Source organism: Xiphias gladius, chromosome 17, assembly GCF_016859285.1.
Source record: "Xiphias gladius isolate SHS-SW01 ecotype Sanya breed wild chromosome 17, ASM1685928v1, whole genome shotgun sequence".
Classification (NCBI taxonomy): domain Eukaryota; kingdom Metazoa; phylum Chordata; class Actinopteri; order Istiophoriformes; family Xiphiidae; genus Xiphias; species Xiphias gladius.
This window is the reverse complement of record NC_053416.1, coordinates 25660739-25682488: the sequence shown is the minus strand read 5'-3', so window position 1 is coordinate 25682488 and position 21750 is coordinate 25660739. Positions and strand designations below refer to the sequence as shown.

General features: G+C 41.0%; 2 protein-coding genes across 5 annotated transcripts in view; both read right to left on the bottom strand.

Moving 5' to 3' along the window:
• Positions 1–575: 575 nt before the first annotated feature.
• On the bottom strand, positions 576–7595 carry panx3 (pannexin 3). Of its 2 annotated transcripts, XM_040149755.1 has the most exons (6): positions 7377–7595; positions 6851–7043; positions 3546–3688; positions 2941–3155; positions 1682–2433; positions 576–1336 (listed from the first exon to the last, which is right to left on the bottom strand). In XM_040149755.1, exons 2-6 carry the CDS (start codon positions 7032–7034, stop codon positions 1278–1280), a joined length of 1353 nt encoding a protein of 450 aa, XP_040005689.1. In that variant the 5' UTR covers positions 7035–7043; positions 7377–7595; the 3' UTR covers positions 576–1277. The 2 variants fall into 2 exon arrangements, with proteins under 2 accessions (XP_040005689.1, XP_040005688.1); XM_040149754.1 differs by lacking the exon at positions 576–1336 and having other exon boundaries at positions 1343–2433.
• Positions 7596–10016: 2421 nt separating this feature from the next.
• pknox2 (pbx/knotted 1 homeobox 2) overlaps positions 10017–21750 on the bottom strand; it is a 101629-nt gene continuing 89895 nt past the window's right edge. For 2 of the 3 annotated variants that reach the window (XM_040150009.1, XM_040150008.1), the window contains 4 exons: positions 14918–15037; positions 14516–14592; positions 13763–13941; positions 10017–12841 (listed from right to left, as the gene is read on the bottom strand). In XM_040150009.1, the coding sequence (XP_040005943.1) occupies positions 12582–12841; positions 13763–13941; positions 14516–14592; positions 14918–15037 (636 nt within the window). In that variant the 3' untranslated portion in view covers positions 10017–12581. The remainder of the gene's footprint in view (positions 12842–13762; positions 13942–14515; positions 14593–14917; positions 15038–21750) is intronic. The other variant, XM_040150010.1, reaches the window with a different exon arrangement.

The following is a 21750-nucleotide window of genomic DNA, read 5'->3' as shown; positions in this document are numbered from 1 at the left end:
TCAGTTTAATTAACAGTTATACGTGAATTACAAGCAATTTGACCAAAAACAACTCATAGTCATCTAATAGCTGCGTTAAAATAGTAAAATTTCTACAACTGCTTTTTTCCACACCTTGTGCATGCCTCATTCTGATGAATGTGACCGTACAAACATTTCATGCCTGTAAATACAGCTGTAATGCTAACTAATACAATCATGAAAACAGTATACAGTGGATTCAGTATACATCTACGCACTAACAAAATTTCAAGCCTTTTAAAGTCATTACGTATGGCCTTAATGGAAGGATTTTGTCTATTCGATGTCTACTTTTTGTAGACAAGTATCTGACATTTCTGCACAGAAGCAGTGCTTAGTCCAACCCAGCTCTGAAATTACATGTACTAAAAATAAAAGCACTAAAAAGCCAAGTGGCTCTCTGCTGTCCTGAAATGGATAGTTCAGTTTGACTTCCTTATATATTACAGTGGAAGCTTATTTTTCAAAAATTCAACTTTATGAATGTAAATTATACATCTACAGAAATGTTAATAGCTGAGCAATGATGAGGGAAACACCAGTAGTTACACCAACTTCATTTATTTAGAATTACATAGAATACAATTCTCAAAATTCACAGAAAGACAAACCTCATCTTATTTGCCGATAAAGTAAATAACAAATGACGAAAGCCAAAAGAAAGCGAGTACATAAATTACAATGTTCAGTAACTTTAACTTTTATTAAGTTAATAAAATTTTAAGTCACAGAAAATGACTTACACTAAAAAAGTTTCTGTTTCTCGAATGACATATACAGTATACTCCATACTTTCACAACTCCTATTTCTCACAAATACACAATTTAACTAAGTCATGATGACCTATACTGTAGTTTCTGGTACACTGTATGGTCAGTCTTAGATGAGATTTATGCTCTGTGTTCTCACACTACGATTATAACAGCCACTTTTACTTGCATGCTTCCTTTGACTACTAGCCACTCCCGGCTTCTTAAAAATGAATGAGACCAGATTGAAGACAGACAGACAGACAGAAGGAACGTCTGTGGCAGCTATAGATGCATGGCTGTTGAAAACTGACAAATCCAAATCGAATGAAATTTCCAGCCAGAAAAATTTTGCCCTGTAATTCTAAAAGAGGCTTTTATTTGTCTTCAGATGACAGAAACCCATGATTGGTTTCCACAGTCTTTGTGGGTACAGTATTCTTGACAATCTACTGTAGAGAGTGCCCCCCCCTATTGTTATCACATTGATTCAGTCCATAGGAGGCCTAGTAATGACTAAATGGTGCTGTCTCCTTCAACTCATGGTACCCCTGGTGGTTTGGCTCTGTGAAGAGACAGAGAGGGTAGTTAGGGCTCAGAAGTACCACAAATCTATCTCTTCTACATTAGCCAGTGATTTGAAAAGACTCTTTTAGAAACAATTTTACCAATCAATTGTATTTGGATTCACTGCCTACAGTTGCAAATGTTTCTCAAACTGCTTCCTCAGGTCCAGTCAGATATAAAATTATTGTGCGTTCAGTTATATTTAAAGCACTTGCTATTTACTTTCAGAGCCTGTATCTTTAGTCTGGAGGTCACTTAATAATTTTCTTTACATCCCAAATGATATAGACAAAAATAGCCACTAGCAGAATGCGTTTGAGTGTGTAGATAAATGTTACGGTACCCAGACTCATATTTTCCTCGACCAGAGGCCTCTTCTCGCTGCAGTTTACCACTCTTCCCTGTGCCGCTCCCAAAATAGTCATGATATCCACTAAGTTGAGCTTCCCTTCCTCCTTGGCCTCCTCCACCTCCTCGGCCAGCTCCATTGCAGCCTCTTCACGCTCTTCTATCTCTTCTTGGGTCAGCATTGCGTTTAAGCCTTGTCCTGCAGTGGCGTTTCCTACCTGTGGCGGTGCCAGGGAGCACAATGCCCTCACTTTTCCATAGGACTTCAATTGCGCTACATTAGCACGCAAGAACAACAGAAGGACATTGAGGTCATTCAGTGGGCAGCCTAGCCTGCGGCGGCTGATGAGATCCAGAGCTGGGAGGACTTCATAGACAGAGATGAAGGTGGTGTCCCAAACAAAGAGCCGAATCAGGCTGAAGAGAACGATTGGAGCCAGCAGGACGTAGATTGCGCCGTTAGCCACACTTATCACCTGAAAGACCAACTGGCCAATCATTTTACACTGAACTAGCTCAGGAACCCAGTTCTGGTCACGCAGCATGCCCGTGCGGACAAAGCAGCTGAACTCGTCCTGCAAGAAGCCTGAGAGGTGGAAGTAGGCCAAGTAGAGACAGGCAGCAGTCATGAAGGTCAGGAGGAGGAACCCACGCAAGAAAAGCATGCTAACAAGGAAGTAGGAGTTTTGTTTGCATTGCATGTATCTCTCCAGTAGAGGGTACTCAAAGTATCGCTTCTTCTTGGCCCTGCAATTCAGACAAGGAGAGGAAACTCAGCACCATGTTCTCCTTCATGTTCATATAGCTATACACATTTCGAGCTGGCAGCTGCCCACCACAACACCCACAACAAACCTCCACTGAGACTCTTGGATTTTAAGACCTTGCTCAAGTGTATATCAGTAGTAGTTGCTGAGGGAGAGAAAAACATTACTCTTCACTTTCCACATTTCCCAGTTTATCAAGAGATTCAAACTGAAAGCACAAGATCAATTCTGTAACCTTTGGGCAATATTTCTTACTGGCAGACCATCTTTATCTGTTGCTGCAATTACCCAGTATTTCTATGGAAATCACTGGAGTTGCATTTAATAAGGGATATTTTTGATTGGGGGCAAATCAGCACCCATAAGATTGGGTTATTCAAAACATAAACATAGAAAGTGGAAAATAGGTAGCATTTTATTTGAAAAATATATACAGTAAAGACAAATCACTATTAATGCTACAAGCCAACAGTCACTGGCCTCTTACCTCTGCAGTTCAGCCTGAAATGTGAGTGGGTTCTTAGTGTTTTGGCGCATATCTATTATGCTCTGGGCAAGTCGGATCGAGCGGTTGTATGACTTGTCTAGTTCTTCAATTATGAAGAGCAGGTCTGAGCCCAGTGTGGGCATGACGAGCTGGCGCCAGATGAGAGCTGGCAGGTACATCAGCACCGCCATGGCCAGAAGAGAGTAAGGGAACATCTGGACGGACAATGAGAGAAAACAGGGGAGATGCAGATGGAGAGAAAGAAAAGACAAAGTAGCAGAGACACGAATGAGTCACATAAGCAATGGCCGCAAAAACCACTATCACAAAAGAACCACGACAAGCCCTGATTTAGAATTACTTTCCTGTTTGTGACTGGCCCTTAAATGTCAACTGCAGTGGGTCAGAATACTTTAGAAATGGTTTTAGCCATAAATCAGGTAGTAAGCATTCCCTGCTTCTTATTAAAGGGGTACACTGACATTTTCAACTGAAGTCTTGCAAATTACAGGAAGGATAAAAACGTGTCAGGAGCAGTTTGTCTGTCAGCCACTCTAGGTGGGAGTAACAAGTCAAGAAAGCTTGATCAAAATCTTTTGACTCACTTTGTGAACCCAGAGAGAGCGCTCCTCAAAGTTCCCATCGCTGTCAAACTCATGATGCATGAGAGAGTCCCAGCAGTATGTGTCTACATAGCTGGCCTGCTTGACAGTGAAATTGCTGGGAGGGAAACAGCTGATCTGAGGACCTGCAGAATAAACAAATGTTTATCTGTAACATTATCTGTTCATATAGGGAACTGGTTTCTGCAGCCTCCTTTGATCTTGCTTTATCAATTTGCCTGTAAGCAATTTCTAAGCTCTTGATATCTCACACATGCAAATAAACAAACACGCAGGCACGCACGCACGCACATACGCTCATACACATTACTCAATCACGTACACACACACACAGTGTGCAGTTCTGGAGGTCCACAACCAGACACGTACATGTGAGCTTCTGCATGTGCCTTTTTCCTTTGAGTGCTACAGATTTTCACTGGAGAAATCATATGTTTCCAAATGGCAGCCTGGCATTTAAAAACCCTGGGTGGCTTCATTCCAAAATTGGGCTCCTCCACTTTATATTTAGTTCACCTTGATATTACCACATATAGTCCAACCAATTGAATCCTTGCTCAACTCCCATCTGTCATTTCCCAATGCTTCTCCACCCTTAAACATAGAGCTTGGGAGGGAACACACCAAGGGTGTGCCCCACCTTCCACACAGCCTTACAAGAGAAACATGGAGCTTCTATTTTTTACAAGCAACCTCCACATTTGGCCAGCCCTGTTTAAGTTGAAACATACTGCCACTAATTTACTGTCAGGATGGAATTTCTTGTGCCAGTCCACCTCATTATAGGCAACCGTTACATGTGCCAGTTGTCCTATAGCCATGTATGTGTGTGTGTGTGTGTGTGTGTGTGTGTGTGTGTGTATGTGTTTGTAATTAATCAGCCACATTTTAACATCTTGATAAGAACACCTAAAATATAAGTGTGTAAGCTGAGGTTACAATTGAATAACAACTCTTTAAATGTCATCATCATAAACATGGTAAGAAACATGTTATGAAAAAGAGCAATATTAAACAATATGTAAAATTTGGCCAACATGCATCTAAGAAATGTATGTGATGCATTTGGTTTGATATTAAAAGCCTAAACATATACTGTACTGTATTTTAAACATCCTAAATGCACTCTACATATCTAATACATTTAGGGCCAATTTGTAATCACATAAATTGAAACCATATTCTAAAATAAGTGTATTTTATTAGAGGCCAACATGGTGAGGACAGATGGTATACAAATGGACAAAACAGTGGTGGTTTATCATCATCCATTATTGGCAGTCACATTATTAGATAGGGTTTACAGTATATCATTTATAAAATGTTTTGCAAAGCTGTCTATCCCATTCTCCGTCCTCAAAGCTTTCACTTTCACAAACCCCCAAAGGCATCCATTTTGCTTTCAATTATGAAAACATGTTAATAGTAAATTGAATACTGAAAACATAGATTTTAATTGTGATTAGTATCTATTTGTGGGTTACCAAATGAGCCAAGAGAAAATAATGCATGGTCTTGTGATTTTTTAAGGCTTTCCAAGAGTTAAATCTTACATTTTGCTGTACACATGAGCTACACTTCATGCAGCTTACAACGGGAATCTATTTTTCCAGTTTGCTTGTGAGAGCATGTGTGGGTGCATGCATTAACAAGTCATTCTAAATAAAAAAGACAGCACATGCCTTCTCATGAAATCTTGTAAAATATTCTCCCTCTCAGCTCCCAACCCCTGTGAGCCATTTGGCAAAGTGAGGGGGCCTAAATTCCTGCCACTGTTCCTATCTCCTACACCCACTCCTCAATTAACACTGGCAGATCATCCACACATTTGTGCCTTGTACAAGAATTCTTGGCTGAGAGTCCAGGTGCAAGTAAACCAGACTCCAGACAGCAGCGCAATCAAGCATTGTTGTGAAACGGACAACCCAACAGATAGGCAGCCAATATCCACCTCAGCCCCATGTCATGTTCTACACCCCCCTTCTGGTTAATCAACATATCCTCTCATTTGACTGAAATAGAGGGGAGCTGCCACAGAGGAACTTCGCCTTGTAATTACGGCGTGCCAGCGTTAGTGAACGCTGCTCTCAATCATCCCCCATGGCAATTAGAATCAGGGGCATCAGGCTGATTGCAGACCAGCTCTAGAGAGACTGCGTTTAGCTTCAAGTCGAGGGAGTCAGCCTCCACAGCAATAGATTTGTGCTGAGGACTTGCCACGTATCCTGCGGTTGTCAGTTGTGCTTTTTGTGCTGTTTGAACAACCATGGACAGACAAGTTGTGGGCTTGTTTCTTGTGAAAAAAACACCAAATCACATTCAAAACATGTTTTTTTTTCGATAGTGTCTAAATCAGTTCAGGCCTTAAAATAAACAGCAAAACAGTCAATAAAATACTGATCTGAGTTTCAAGCCCATCGTGATTTTGTGTTTTCAGGGATTTCGTGTTGTCATATCATTATTGCTACTCTGGTATCTGTTGTGGTGAGGAGGTCTTAATAGAGCCAGCAGTCAATGTCTTCCTTTTATGATAGGTGTTGTTTAAGTATTTTTCGGTTCTTGCTTCAGAGCACCCTAATTTTTTTGAGGAAAGTGCCGTGTAATTGTGTCTCTCATTGTTATTGCTTTTAAGATTTAGTTTCCTCAAGAAGAAACTGCAAGGGATGAGATGTATCTCAGTGCAAAGATAAAAACCTGCTGTGAAAGAGAGAGATATATACACACTTTTAACTCAGCTCTGAAATCAAACACAAAAACTGAGCTTCCAGTTTTACTTTCAATAGCTTTGCAGCAGAGTTTTCCTTTCCTTTTCCTTTCCTCTTTGGTACATGAAAACTTTGATTTTTGTCTATACCTTTGAGTTAACTTTGAATCAGTTACCATGGACCATAGGAATGATAAGTACACCGACCAGCCACAACATTAAAACCAGTTACCAGTTTTAATGTTGAGGCTGAATGGTGTATTTATCATTCCTATGGTCAGTATATGATGTTTACAGATATCTGATATACAGGGTATGTTTATACTATGTTATACTATGATGTGTTGTATGATATCCATCGTCATCACAAGTTGAACTAAAAGCAGTAATAGTAAGCAGTTCAAGGACAAACAGTACAGGACAATGATACAGGGGATACTGCATAACAGAACAAACACAAAGCCAAATCACAAGTATGGAATAAAAAACAAGCACTCTTGAATAGAAAGGTATAATTAAGGGCAACAGCAAAAAAAAATCAGAGGTCCTACAATAGTTTTAAAAAAAGGATAGAGTTGCTCACCCAGGGAGATCTCACGGGCGAACGCCATGCACACCAGCATCAGTGGAAGGCCAACTGACACAAATTTGATGACCTTGTCCAGAGGAAGCTCCAGCTCCAGGTGACTGATCCGGTTTATCCCGGAGCCCTCCTGCAGCAGGGCATCAGATAGCATGGCCTTGGCCGCGGCCTGGGCGATGGACATTTTGAACACCTACCCAGTGATAAGAAAAAGGTTTATTGTTTGACACAGTCCGGTAGAAATAGAAGATATTGTGTGCTCTCAGTGCTGTAAGTACAAATCAGACTCATGACTTTTGTCACATGTCACTGCTTGCCTTTTTCTATCTTATCGTCCCTGGCAGTCTTCACTATACAGGTATGTGATTATAATAAAGCAGAAATTCCTTTAAATCTACAGTAATAAAAGATAACCTCTAGAGTAGTGATTTGGTGTTCCAACTAATAGGGAATTCAATCAGAAATGCATTTAATATTATCTCAAGTAAATATCTTCAACATATGATGAAAGCTAAAACCACCATACCTTAAGACTTCCAGCTTTCTCTGGTGATAAAATTAGAAAATATGTTCCAGATCCAAAGAGCTCCTGTAAAGGCCTGCACAGTGCTGGAAAGCTCCTTAAGTATTCAGGGAGGGCCTCAGTAAATGAGAGGTTGGATCTGGGCTGAACCAGGCCAGGTCGGTACCGGCTTTAATTACAGAGAAGACATCTGGGATCATGTAGGCGTCCAGATGGCACTGACTGCAGCAGACCTCCAGTACTCAACACTGGGCCGTGCAGTTGTGGGTGTGTATATACATGTTTGTGCTTCTCTAGTGTATCCATGCAGTGAAGCACGGTGGCTGTGGCCCACTTCAAACAAGTGAACCATTGCCAGTGGCTTTTTCAGCCTCTGTCATTCTGAACTATTTTTACTTCACTTCAGCCCAAGAGCTACTGCTAAACACTCTCCAGTACATGTTTCTGACCCTTGCAATAAATGTATTTGAGAGAAAACTAAAACAATCCTGTTTCACTGAGTTGATCAGACATACAAGGCTGATTGGGAAAAACTGCGTTCGGGTGTTTCAGAATCTGAAAACATTAAGTGTTGTATTTTTCAGTGTTTTGCAAGTGCATGGAATCTGATGTAATTATGTGGCTATAAATTGCTATAAAGTAAGGAGACCTACAGTATGTCATCAGGTTTATCTGTGTTACCGATGGTCTGTTAAATCGGGTCTTCACACTGATCACACGAAACTGTTTTCATCGGCAAAATGAGAGAATTTGTTTGTTCAAATTCTTAAAAAAAATCTTCAGATCACATTTTCATGACCAACGACGTCTTGATGTGCCCTCTCTCAGACTCCAGGTGGGAGTAGCGTGACATTGTTATAACTCTGCAAAACCTCTTTGGGAGGAGATGCTGGTGGATGATTGGCCGCAATGAACCGACCTTAACCACATGGTTTTGGTTGCCTAAGATTAACTAAGTCTGTTTTCATGTTGGAACGTAGTGGCCTTTTTACACTATATGTAGCGCTGTGTGTTCTTCCTGAATATTTCAACTTTAGTTTCATCAGTCGACAAAACATTTTCTCAGTAGCTTTGTGGAATGTGAAGATGCTCCTTAGCAAACTTCTGGCACGGTGATGTTTTTTTGTTGTTGTTGTTGTTGGAGAGCAGCGTCTTCCTCCTGCTACGGACACCATGCTCTATTATTTGCGCATGGTAGACTCATGAACAGGGATGTTAACCAGCTACAATGATTCCTTGAAGCCTTTAGCTGTTACTCTAGGCTTTTTTTTTTACCTTATTGAACATTAAGTGTTGTGTGTTTTAGTGAGAATATCCACAGAACTAAACCTTCTCCATTTTGGACTATCTAAACTCTTTTCACCCTTTCCAGCTTTATGCAAATCAACAATCCTTGATCCTAAGTCCTCTGCGACCTCTTTTTTGTGAGGCATGGGTCACATCAGCAGATGCTTCCTGTGAGTAGCAAACCTAAGTGTTTTTTAAATGTTTCATTGATTGGACTCCAGGTTTCATAACTCATGACTCCAGTTATGTTTTGTTGATGTCATTAGACGAGGGGTTCACATACTTTTTCTAACCTACACTGGGAATGTTTGAATGATGATGATTGGGTAGAGAGAAGAAAGATACAGTGATTTGTGTGTTATTAGTTAAAATACATTGTGTTTGAAAATATGGTCAGAAGATCCGACCATATTTTAAGAAAAATTTATGCATAAATGCAGATTATTCCAAAGGGTTCACTCACTTCACTAAAGTTTGTTTTTGTAAGTGAAAATCCAGACTGAAAAAAGACCTGCTTTAAAAAAAAATGAAAGGGGCTGCACCGATAGCCATTTTGTTTCAGGTACCACTGGAATGATGACGATGTATGATTCTTCAGTTGGAGTGGTAGATCTATGACTTTGAAGGCTAATCAGACTGAACACACATTTATAATACTTTGAGAATTTGATTGGCCAACACAGCACCGAGCTGAATGAGGGTACATTGCGTTGTGGCAAAAATTGAACCACCATCAACTGTTTTGCTGGATGATCTTGAATTTTTTTGCCAGCACTCTCTGTATCGGCGTCAACACAATGTCCACATTCAAATAAATGAAGGAGCTGAGTTTTTTCTCTCAGTGATGTTGTCCGCCTTAGCCCTATGACTGACTGGTGACCTTTCCAGGGTGTGTAACCAATAAAAAGGGTCACCATTGTTTATCATGTGTCATATTTTCACATATTGATGTGAAGAATTACTGTTGGCAACTATCCTTGCATTGTTAAGTATTGTATTTGCTGAAACTTGAACCCTGCTGGCCTAAAGTGAACTACAGTGTACAGCAACAACCTGGCTCTGTAAATGATTTATGACCAGTCCTCCTGCTGTAGCTAATGCCATCCCATGATAAATTAAAATGCCTTCCTTAGCTACTGTATTGGATAGATTATTGTATTTACATTTCATCCAGCTGCCTCTCTGACAGTAGTTCTTACTGTTCAGATGGGGCCACTGGCTACTCTGCCCATCTGACCTGCTGTTCAGAAAGTCCTGTGTGGAATAATTATAGAAGAAATGTTGTGATGCCCATAGTCTCAACAAGTTTTTTATTACACCACTTATGTAAATATGGGTGATTTCCCTCCCAGGTATAAGAACATTTGAGCAGAGCTTTCTCATTGTACAATATCAAGTGCCTAATCATCTCAGCAGATGTTGCCTACGCCTAATATATTATTTTGAAGCCCTGCATGGCCACTGCAATTCAAATTCCTCCTACCAGAAAAATGTGGCTGAAGGAGTAGAAAAGTAGCAGAGGTACACAATAACAGATATATAATAAGTGTTGCTGCAATTTAAGTTTGACCTTTTTTAAGGGGGCAGAAAACAATGCAAGGAAGCAATTATACACAAGCGTACAAGCTGTGTAAAAACAATACAATGTGGCTTGTGTAGCAAACACCCACAGCAGTGATTAACATTTATTTTTAGGAAGCAGAATCCACATTTCAAAAGTTGAAACCCCGTGGTCAAAAGCTCTGTTGGGTTCTTTTGTGCTAGTCGGCTGAAAAGGTGGGAGGGTGTTTGGGTGGGCGTCTTCCAGCGAGTTAAATCACAGGATAGAGCGATAACAGGTGGGTGGGAGACAACCCATGTGACAGGAAATGTGGCTTGTTAAACCAATATTTAGACTACTAACTCTGTAATCTGGAAATGGGTCACAATAAAACAGGGCCTGAGCGGGTTCAGAAGTGTCACACACACATTAAGTCTTGCTCTATTGAGATACTGACTATTTTCATCAGTAAAACTGCCTACTTACTGTTTGTGGATTTATGGCCCTAGATGTTTGTTCAGCCTAAACATATGCAGAACTTTCAGATCACCAAGTCAAAATCAGTACCTTTACATGTTTAATTATTAAAATTGGTCTATTGAAACATAATAGATTATGACAACAAAGTGTACAAATGAAATAGAAATATTTCCTATTGTCTGTCACTTGCTCTGGAAGATCCATTTAAAAAAGCAATTGAGTAAAGAACATTAATGAGCAACATACTTCACAATGAACAATCAGAACATTCAATATAACATGTTTTTCTTTTTCTAGACATCTTCACATTAGAAACGAGTGACTCCATTTGTGTGTTTTAGTACAAAACAGAGAGCTGAAATTGTTTCACAGTTTCTTCAAAATCCTTCACATAAAATTGAAAGACACATTACTGCTGAGTTTTTTTTTTATTTCTCTTTCTCGTTTTCCTCAAAATTATCTTCTTCCTTGAAAAAGTTTGTCAGCAAATGACACTGGCTCTGTCGGTCAGGGATTCCAAAGTCGTGGCCATCTTTGTGGGATTTCTCTTGATGCAGGGATGTGGGTGAGACAGTCTGTTGTGACTGGCAGGGCTCGTCATGCTCTTTTTTTGTGACAGAATCACATAAGGTAACAAAAATACACAAGCAATTCTAAGAGTTGAGGGTTGAAGTCAAGTACTGTATGTGCATGGCCACCAGCTATTTCAACAGCCTTATTCAGAAAGATTGCAAACCTAACAGTGTACGCAGAAGGAACTGTCATTGTCATGATGTTCCTTTAGCCACCATCTGAGGCCACGCAAAAAAAACAAAACAGAATAAATATGCAAACCTTCAACACCAGAATGCAAACATATGAAAAATCCAATATACATACTATATGTGCAGTCAGTATACACTAGTTTACTACAGGTTTCTTCTTTTTTTTTTCTTTTTTTTTGCTCATGGTAGAAGAAAAAATAAAGATTGTTTCAAAAGTCATGCTTGAAAAGATTTACTGCAGCAATGAGTCAAGTGTTTCCATCATGGGGAAGAAACACATTGAATGAGAGTGTTGTTCAACCTGAGAACCTATGAGTCAGTTAAAAGGCGTGAATGATGTCCCAGCAGTGAAAAAAAAAACAAAAACATAAACAGTCAGTTCTACAGATATTTGCACAGCATTACACCTTTTTTATTTAATCTTGCTTTGCGTATATTTTAGGAAGTGAAATGACACATTAACTGCAAAGTTAAATTGTGAGCTGTCAGTTGAAAATGACCCTTTTTGTAAATTTTTTCATGGTGCCAAAACATTTTTGACAGATTACATTCAGTAAAGTAGTTTTTGAAACATACAGTCAACACTTCTCACTGTGCAAAGATTTTTAATTTTTTTAGATTGTTCATTCAGCATTCAGCATTTCCATTTTCAGTTCACTATATCCTGAATTCAAAACAGACTCATAATGTCACTGCTCTCTGAAAGCAACAAACTTCTGAACTCTGACAGTAAAATCGGTAAATATGTCTTCAATTTAAAACAGCCAGCAATCTTTTCAACCTTTTAGTTTCTGTGTCATTTCTCCCCATAAATAACAGGAGCTATAGAGTAAAAAAAAATGTGCTACGATCCAAATATTTCTGGAGCTCACTGTCATACTGTTGTAAAATGAAACAACATATATTCATCATTAAACTAATATCCACTCTCTATAATCATGATCATGATGGTCATTGTGTCTGATTAGGCTCTGCAGAAGAGTCTCTGATGAATGTGGAGAAAACATAATACGCCCTTAAATGCTCTCAAGAGTCACTTAGCATTAAAGCCATCCAAAGTTTGAATGATGAGTTTGAATGAGGCTGTATTAAGTGGACAACTGTGGTCAAAGTTCATATAGTCTTTCCCTTATTCAACTACTCCAGTTCCTCTCTGTGCTCCATGCTCAGATCCCCCCCCCCTCCGCTGGACATTTGCCTCCCCCTGTCGCTTTCCTCATCGCCGTCCTCCTCCTCTTCTTCCTCCTCCATTCCTTCCTCCTCCTCCTCTTCCTCCTCCTCTTCATCATCCTCCTCAGTGCCATCCATGGAGTCATCGGCTCCCAGCATGGCTTGCTGCATGGCCAGGGTGGCTGAGTCTGAGGACAGCGACTGGAGGCTGTCCATACTCAGCGGGTCTGAGGGGAGGCAGGGAGACAGAGAAAGGGTCAGGATGCAGCACACAATTATAACCTCTAAAAAAAGACCAAATTCATTCCAAGACAGACTTCTCCCTTCAGATTATTCGTGGGAATTTTCAGTTTTGCCGTTTACATGCAATCATACAATCATAGTACAGTAGCATTATTGTGCACATAAAAGTGTATCCAGATACGTCTGACTAAAAAAATCTGACCATTCTAATTACTTAAGTAAATAGTAAATGATTGTGATTGAAAAAATAGAGACACGTGTAATTGTACTATTAGTTTCTTTGGAGGTACTTTTTTTTATTGATATATCATAATCAGGATACATTAAGTTGTGTAATTGGCATTTCTCACACTGAATAAACAACTTAGCTATAAATGAAGTGCAGTTTGTTATTACCTAGAAGCAGAGCTTTAATTTAGAGGTTAACACAAATATGCTCATAAGTCGGTTCAGTTACATTTATGACAGTGAAGTAATTTGGTTTTGAGAAAGCTTTGCCTCTCCACATTGTTCTGTCTTTACCTGCAACAGCTGGAGTACAGAGATAGCAGATAATAAATTACGCCCAGCAACTAAAATCTATTATATACTCTGGGCCTTGACATGAAAAACTAGACAGTTGCCATGGGTGACGGTTGTTACCACTATCCCTTTTTCTAACTCAAGAGAGTTGGAAATGCTATTTTTTCTTTGTTCTTGACTTTCGCCTTCAACATAAATAGCAGGGAAATGTCAACAGTGGCACCTAGTGGTTAAGATTTAAATACACGAGATTAAATGGTATTTTTAATCTTGTATGCATGTGTTTAAATGCCAAGTACAATTTAGGAAGCTAGGAGAAAACCTTATGGATATGTTTGTGTTTATTTCTTTTTATTCTTTTCTAAATTTTAGTGTTTGCATACTGTCTGAGTTGTTTCCTGTTTGAGATCTGTGCGTCTGCAGAACACCAGCCACGATGGAGTCAGGCCAGAAGCGCTGCGTGGGACGGTGCTGGGACTTCATCTTCTTCGCTTTAGGAGCTGGGTCTGGGTTACTGGCATCCAGCATAGGTTGGAGGATACGCCGACGAGCGTTGATGAACCTAGATTATAGATTATTACACATTATCATTATCATCAAAAGGCTTTGTAGGTAAAATTTGTTGGAACAGGACGGAAACACAGAGGAAATTTGGGGATCAGTGAATTCAAAACAGTTCCTATCTTTAAGGACGCAAACACAGCAATGTTCACACCTTTGTGAATTTTAATGCGAGTCCATCCAAATTAGTCACAAAATCTTCATCAGGGTGGTGTCTGAGGTTCAGGCTTCCTTATATACAGTCCAGTGATCAGTCATGTGACTTATAGGTCACCACAGATACAATGCTAAGTTTACAAAGCAACATTATCATCATATTTTTTATTTTTTTTTTACAAAATACATGCATGACAAGAAGGGTGGCATAACTTTGTTTCTGGTGTACTTGAGCTATATGACCAGGAGATGGTGCCACAGCGCCGGCAATGTGCTGAGGAGCTCAAGTATATACAAGTTCAATTTAAGTAAAGCCCCCACTCATGTTTCTACTACAATAATATAAAGTGGTGTCTTTCTGTCTTCATGTGCATACGAGGATTTAATAGCTATGGAGAGACTGCCATTCAGCATCTTACCAGTTGTTCACTTGCAAAAGGGTTAGACTTGTTTGTGCAGCAATCTGCCTTTTCTCGTCTTCTGTTGGGTATGGGTGCTGAAAGAAGACAGCAACAACTTCTCAGTTTTCATGCAGCTTTCTGTAATTAATAGCATTTGTGTTCGACTCCCTTGTTGATGCTGAGTTCTCATGCTAGGCAGTGAAATTTCCTACTCTCTCAACATTCAGTAAACCTCCTCAGTCAACTTGTTAAGTCTCCATATATGTCTCATCCATCACCCTTTCCTTCTCTGCTTCCATAGCTAACACTTTATAACGGTTCCCCTGAGAAAGCCAACATATATGATTGTTTCAGATTAATGCAAACACACAGACACACACACACACACACACACACACACACACACACACACAGCCTCACCATAAGATGCTGAAAGAGCCAGGAACGCATGATGTTGGTGGCGTGTTTGGGGAGGACCCCCCTCTTATTCTTGGACTTCTTGTCTTCGCTGTCCAACAGAGACGACAGGTCCACATTTACCTTTACAACAGACACCAGGAAGCGAAGAGAAAAGAAGAAAAGAAAAGCAAAAAGGAGCAGATGGTTGGGCTTAGTTATTGTTGCCACGGAAACAAAGGGAGACTACCAATTACCTATCTTTTTTTTCTGTGGCAAGGGCAAAAACACCTCCTCAAGTGTCACCATGGTAACTGAGTTTGAGTAATGATACTTAAAATATGAAAAAGCAGCCCCCTTGAATATGTGGAAACACAAGAGGGTCAGTAGTCTGTTTGGCGCTTCAATGAGTGTAAAGACTGGAGGGTCAGGCAAGCCCTTGGTCAGAGTTTGGATTTCACAGTTTGGTGCTGGATTAGTGAGGAGCCAGTACAAAGTGGGACTGTGTCCGGTTTTGTTTTTCATTTATTGACCTACGTTTGTCTTTGTGTTCAGTGAGAAATCATTATTCAGACATTACTGTTTGGAGATCAAGTACTCCCTTACTTAGCCTTTGACAATCTACAGTGTACATATGGATGTGTGAGTGCACATGCTCGGTCTGGCTGAGCTCTACTATTCTTGTGGAGACATTTAGGGTTACAGTGGTTACAATCGAGGCTACGTTGAGGTTTGGAAATAACTTGGTTGTTCTAGGCTACTTATTAGATAAAGGCAGGGCAGGGCTGCAAATGATTAGGAAAGGATTAGTGTGGTGATATTTTATATTTTTCTATATTCAACAAATCACATAAAAAGACCCAAATCAAAAATGAATTGATGCAAATAACAGGTAGTGCATATGTATCCAAGACCTGATATTCTTCTGTGCCATAGAGCTCAGTGTTTTTGAAAAACATTAAAAACACATCAGTGAGCCACACTGTTGCATCGGGAGACATATTCCTTCATTCCATGAACACACACTATTTTGACTCAGCCCCACACACACCATCCTGCTGCCAGATATACTCACTATGGCATCAAATGTGGCTTAATCCAACACTGAAAATAGTCTCCAGGATATGAACAATTTCCTCCTGTTTGAGGAATGTTTGTTAAATACAACAGTGGCCAGCTGTTTCAGGAAATCTTTTAGCTCTTTTAAGTGAAAGTATATATTTGTCACAGACATGTTAGGGAAGTCAGAAAGTATTTAAAGATGGACTAACTTATGCTTGGTTTGGGTGTTTTTTTTTTATTGGGATTTGTCGAAAAATGGCAAAATAAGAAAAATATTGAATATATAGAATTTCACCAGCCAAAGTTCCCCTCCAGAGATACTTTAAGACATAACTACTCTGTTTGATCATTTGTGCCTAATGTGTGAATGTGAATACAGCCTTCTTGTGTCAAACTTTGCTCATAAATCATTCTGCACAGTGAAGCTCAAACATCCAGGCAACAAGAAGCAAAAGATATTTTTAAGTCGTTGGGGACTTTAACTTTAGCAATACAATTCGTGTTTCTTGTTTGTACAATAAACTATTTTGACACAACAGGTTCAAGACTTAATTTTTGGTTGATTTTAGGGTAAGTTTTAGGTGAGGGTTAGGTTAGCGTTAGGGCAAGGGCTGAGGTTAAGCATGTATTAGTTAGGGTTAAAGGTTAGTTAAGTCCCCAGAGAAAGAAGGTAGGCCAATGCAATGTCCTCCTAAGTGAAAAAACAAAACAAAAACAAGTGTGTCCACATCTGTGTGTGTTCACTTCATTATAGAAATAAAAGTGTATGTGGGCTCTGACTCTGATAAAATAAAACACAATGGGTCCTCAATAGCAACCATTAACAAACCCCATATGACACTACCTGCAAAGAACTATACCTCATACAAAAAAAAAAAAAAACATACACTATATAAAGATGTACACATACACACATGTGCTGAATCACATCCACACACTGTCTTTTAATGCCTGCATACTCATAAATATGTAGTATATCATATAAATGTATAATATGAACCAGTCACTTTAATCTGTCATTGTACCAAGTAGTGCAGGATGGCATTGAGGTTTTTGTGATTTTTTTCAATGAGGTACCCATTTGTAAAGGCTAAAATGCATATGAAAATTTAATATGTATAATCATGCAGGACAAAATGTGTGAATACATTTTTCAAAAATGCAATTAATAACAGATAAACCTATATCCAAACCCCCACTAATTCATACAATGACATAAATACACATTCACACCCGATCAGATCGCCCTTATACTCCCCCACAAAACAAGACTCATTACAGTTGCAGCTGGGTGTCACGTGGATAACCCCCCTCTTATCCCCTCTCAGCCCTGGGAGCATGTGTGTTCCGGAGGAAAGCAAGGTTGAATTAATTGGCGGCACCAAGCTCGAGAGTGTGATTACTCTGGGCTTGTCGACAAAGTAGTGACGGGGCTGTGCTCAATTCCCAGCCCACATGTAACACTCTGCCTCGGCTGGGTCGCGGCTATTCACCAAGGCCCCCTCTAACTGTCAAGCACAGAATTACCTGCCTGTAACTGAGCTGCTCTCCAGGCCCGCCATGCTGCACATGGCGCAACGCTGCCACTTTTTATTCATGTCTATAGGCAAGTACCAAGGCCAGACAAATACGGCCTCAGTAGTAATACATTAAATCTACCTAGCCTGGTGCTTTTCTGAGTCACGGATACACTATGTCTGAAATGTCTGGAAAGAAAAAAAAAAACCAGTGATCGTAAAAATTGACTCCTAAAAATTAGTTTATCTTTGAACTAAATTTAATATGTAATTCTGAATTCTAATTTTGTTGTTTTTTTGTGGTTCACAAACTAGTTACAAGCTAATTTTCTGCCTAGTGTTACACAGACTCCCACTCTGAAGAGCAGAATTAAATTCAAAAGGAAAATTGGCTTCAACTAATTCCCCATCTTCTGTTGCATATTTGAATAGTGCATTGCCAATCTAACGTGTGGCTCCATAAAAACCTGGTCTCTCATATTCAAAAACTGTACTCTTAACTTCACATCACAGACCCCACTAAAGAGTATGTAGACATTCATCCAAGGTAATCAGGCCATCTTACATTATGCACACTTCCTATAACTTAGTGGTATGTTTGCAGTAAACGAAACCGTAAACAGAATAAAAAATAGCTGTTCCTATTTTTGTCATCTATGATACTACGGACTACTGTGTTATTAAAGACATTGCCAGTGCTACTGCCAATGCAAGACATTTTACTTGGAAATTGAATTCTTGTGCATATTTATATTTAAACAACTTTCACACAGTATATTTTGTCTGCTCTACATTTGTTGGTCTAGTATTTTGCCTTTGGTGTGGTGCCTCAGCCCTGTGTTTTGACTGTCTTTTAATGAGTCAGCACCAATTATCCAGGTCAGATTCCTTGTGCTTCCGTTGCACACAGCAAAACAAAGACATTCTGACTCTGAACAGATCCTGCGTCCTGTGAGCAGACCTAACAAGGGCTCAAGTGCCTGATGTTCTCTACTTTTAGAGGAGGGTTTCTACTCTTGATAATCTCTCCTGTTGGGAGAGAGAGTATGTGTACAACAAAAGAAAAGTCCTAAAGGTTTTGGATGCGAAACAGTCCTCTCCTGCCTAGATTAATCTTTAACAAAAAAAAGCTTTCTGATGTCTGACCACTTGCCTTGAAAGCATGAAGGTAACAAACAATATAGCCAAGTTACAGAATGATCAATTAGATCTAACAGAATGTCCTTTTGCAAAAGTTTTAAATCTGTTATGGTTATGTTCTATGTCCAGCTGGGATGATGCCTGGTTTAAATTCACTGTGATAAGTTTAAGATAGGGCTGGACTAAAGTATACAAGTGCCAGATCAACTCATCATAGAGAGATAAACTGCAGTTGAATATCTCTTTTCCTTACTACTGATAGATTTGATTTTTTTAAAAAACATTTATTAAACCCACATCATCACCCAATGACCAGAAAGAAAAATATCAAAACAAAGAGAAGCAAAAAACAAACTGTCGCCAAAAAAAAAACATTTTCTCTCAGAAATTAACAATCAGCTCTCCCTCCCCCCCAACAGAACATAGGACCCCTCCCACAGCTCAAATGTGCCTGAAGTCCTGCATGTTATCCATCATTATATAATAAGCGTGTTCCACTCTCAGGCGGGTCTTCAACAGTCCCTGCAGAACCGGCACAGGTTCCACATTGCCAGTGTTCTGGACCCGGTTCCTGCGCGTTAGCCAGATGGCCAGCTTGGCAGAACCAGATAAAAAGTTCACCAGTGTATGTGCCGTCTTCTTTTTAGAGCTGTACCTGGGGCCAAAAATGAACAACTCAAAAGAAAATTTCTCCCCGATACCCTGAAACCACCTTTTTAAAAGCTCGAACAGCGTCACCAGCCGAGGACACTGAACAAATAAATGCTCCAGGGTCTCCGCCTGAGAGCAGAAGACACACTCTTCCCCCAGCTCAGGATCCAGGTGCACTCTGTATCTGTTCGTAGCTATCGCCCCGTGTACAACCCTCCACTGGAGGTCTGCTGTCCGCTTTTCAATGGGCAGCTTGTACAGGGCCCGCCAGCTGCCTTTCGGGGAAGCGCCTGGACCAAAAAACTCAGTCCACCTCGACTCCCTCATCCCCGCCAAAGAGCGCAGGTTCAGAACCTTCACGCAGATTTGATAGGCTGCTTTTTTCCCCACAGCCTGGAACTGGTCCAGGTGTGGGGTTGTGACGGACAGAGAGGGGAAGCTGTACTCGCAGCCTTCGCTCCATTGTTTGCACAGGTCTCTGTTTTCTGCGAATGCTCTCAGGTTTTGTGGCAGGGCAGCACTGACCTCCTTCACCACTCTGTAAATCAGCCTGGTAGAGGTGATGTTGCTCCTCCTTCCCAGGTTGTCCACCGATGTTGCCGTCACCTTCATCAGATGTCCTAGTTTGGTGCGGCCGGCCTCCCTGAGACCGGCTCGCAAGCTGGCAGACTGCAACGTCCGGGTCTGTATAAAGTTGTTGAAGAACAACGGTTCTTCAAACAACCACATACCCAGAGTTTCATTTGTACGACGTGTGATCTTAAAGATCTGCCACGCCTGCAGGACAGAGCTGTAAAAAGGTGTCAGTCCAGTCAGGTCCACCGTTTCCGGTTGGAGGAGGAAAAGCTGTTTGTCGTAGCCCAGTCGACCGGCTCTCCTCAGCAGCAGACGAGCTGTGTTGAACCAGCTTGGGCCACAGTTGTACAGCAGCCTTTGCGCGGTCTGGAGTCTAAATGCAGCCATTTTGGACTGGATGTTAATCAATCCCTGCCCCCCTTCGGCCACAGGCAGATATAAGGCTGCTGCTCTGACCCAGTGGTAACCAGACCAGAAGAAGTCCAGGATGGCTTTCTGAATTTCCTCTACCAGGCCCCTTGGTGGCGTCAGAGCGATAACTTTGTGCCAGAGAGTCGAGGAGACCAAGTTATTGGCAACCAGAACCCTTCCCCTATATGACAACTGGGGTAGCAGCCATTTCCATTTAGACAACCGAGCGCACACTTTCTCCCTAGCTCCCTCCCAGTTCTTTCTCTGAAAGCCCTCAGTGCCAAAGAACACTCCCAGCACCTTCAGCCCCTCCTTCCCCCACTGGAGTCCACCAGACAGACTGGGCACTGCCTGATCCCGCCACTGTCCCACCATCAGAGCTTCACTTTTTTTCCAGTTCAACCGTGCAGACGAGGCCTGTTCATAAAGAGTCAGGGTGTCCTGCAGATGTTGAACATCCTTTTGACTGGAAACAAAGATGTAAATGTCATCTGCATACGCAGAAACAGTGGGAGGACGATCGAGGTCCGGCAGTGAGAGACCACTGAGCCGACCTCTCAGCCTGCACAGCAGGGGCTCAATAGCTAAGCTGTATAGTTGACCTGATATAGGACAACCCTGTCTTATCCCTCACTGTACAGGGATTGGCCGGCTCAGCCCCGTCCCCATCTTCACCATACATTGTGCACCTTTATACAGTAAACCAACCCAAGCCAGAAAACCATCACCAATACCAAAAGCCCTAAGTGCAGAAAACAAGTAAGAGTGATCCACCCTGTCAAAAGCCTTTTTCCTGATCTAAAGACAATATCCCACAATTTACATTATAATATTTACAAACGTCAATAACATCTCGTATGAGGAAAATGTTGTCCATGATTGTCCTATCTGGTACACAATAGGTCTGGTCTATATTTACAATTATTTTCAGGACGTCCTTAAGTCTGTTTGATAAGGCTCTGGAAAGCACCTTATAATCTGTACAGAGGAGTAACTGGCCTCCAGTTCTTAAGTTGGGCCAGGTCTCCTTTCTTGGGTAGTAGGGAGAGCACAGCCCTCTGACAGGAGACTGGGAGAGATCCTGTTCTAAAGCACTCTAACAGAACACCATGTAATTCGGGTCCGATGGTGTTCCAGAAATGCTTGTAGAAGTCACTGGAGAGACCATCGATCCCTGGTGCCCGTCCTGATGCCATCTGGTTGATGACGACCGTCAACTCCTCCAGAGTCAGCTCCTGATCCAGACCAGCCTTCTCATCCGGGCTAAGTCGAGGAAGCCCTTGCAGAAGTTCCTCGCGACTCTCCATGTTGCAGTGGCCTGCACCAAAGAGGTCGCTGTAGAAGTCCATTGCATGGCTCCTCATCTCATCCGGACTGGCGGTCACTCTGCCTCCTGGCAGCCTAAGGCAGGTCATCTGCTTTCGTTGGGCGACCGATTTTTCCAGGTTGAAAAAGAAGGAGCTTGGAGCATCCATGTCCTTCAGCTGGAGGTAGCGGGAC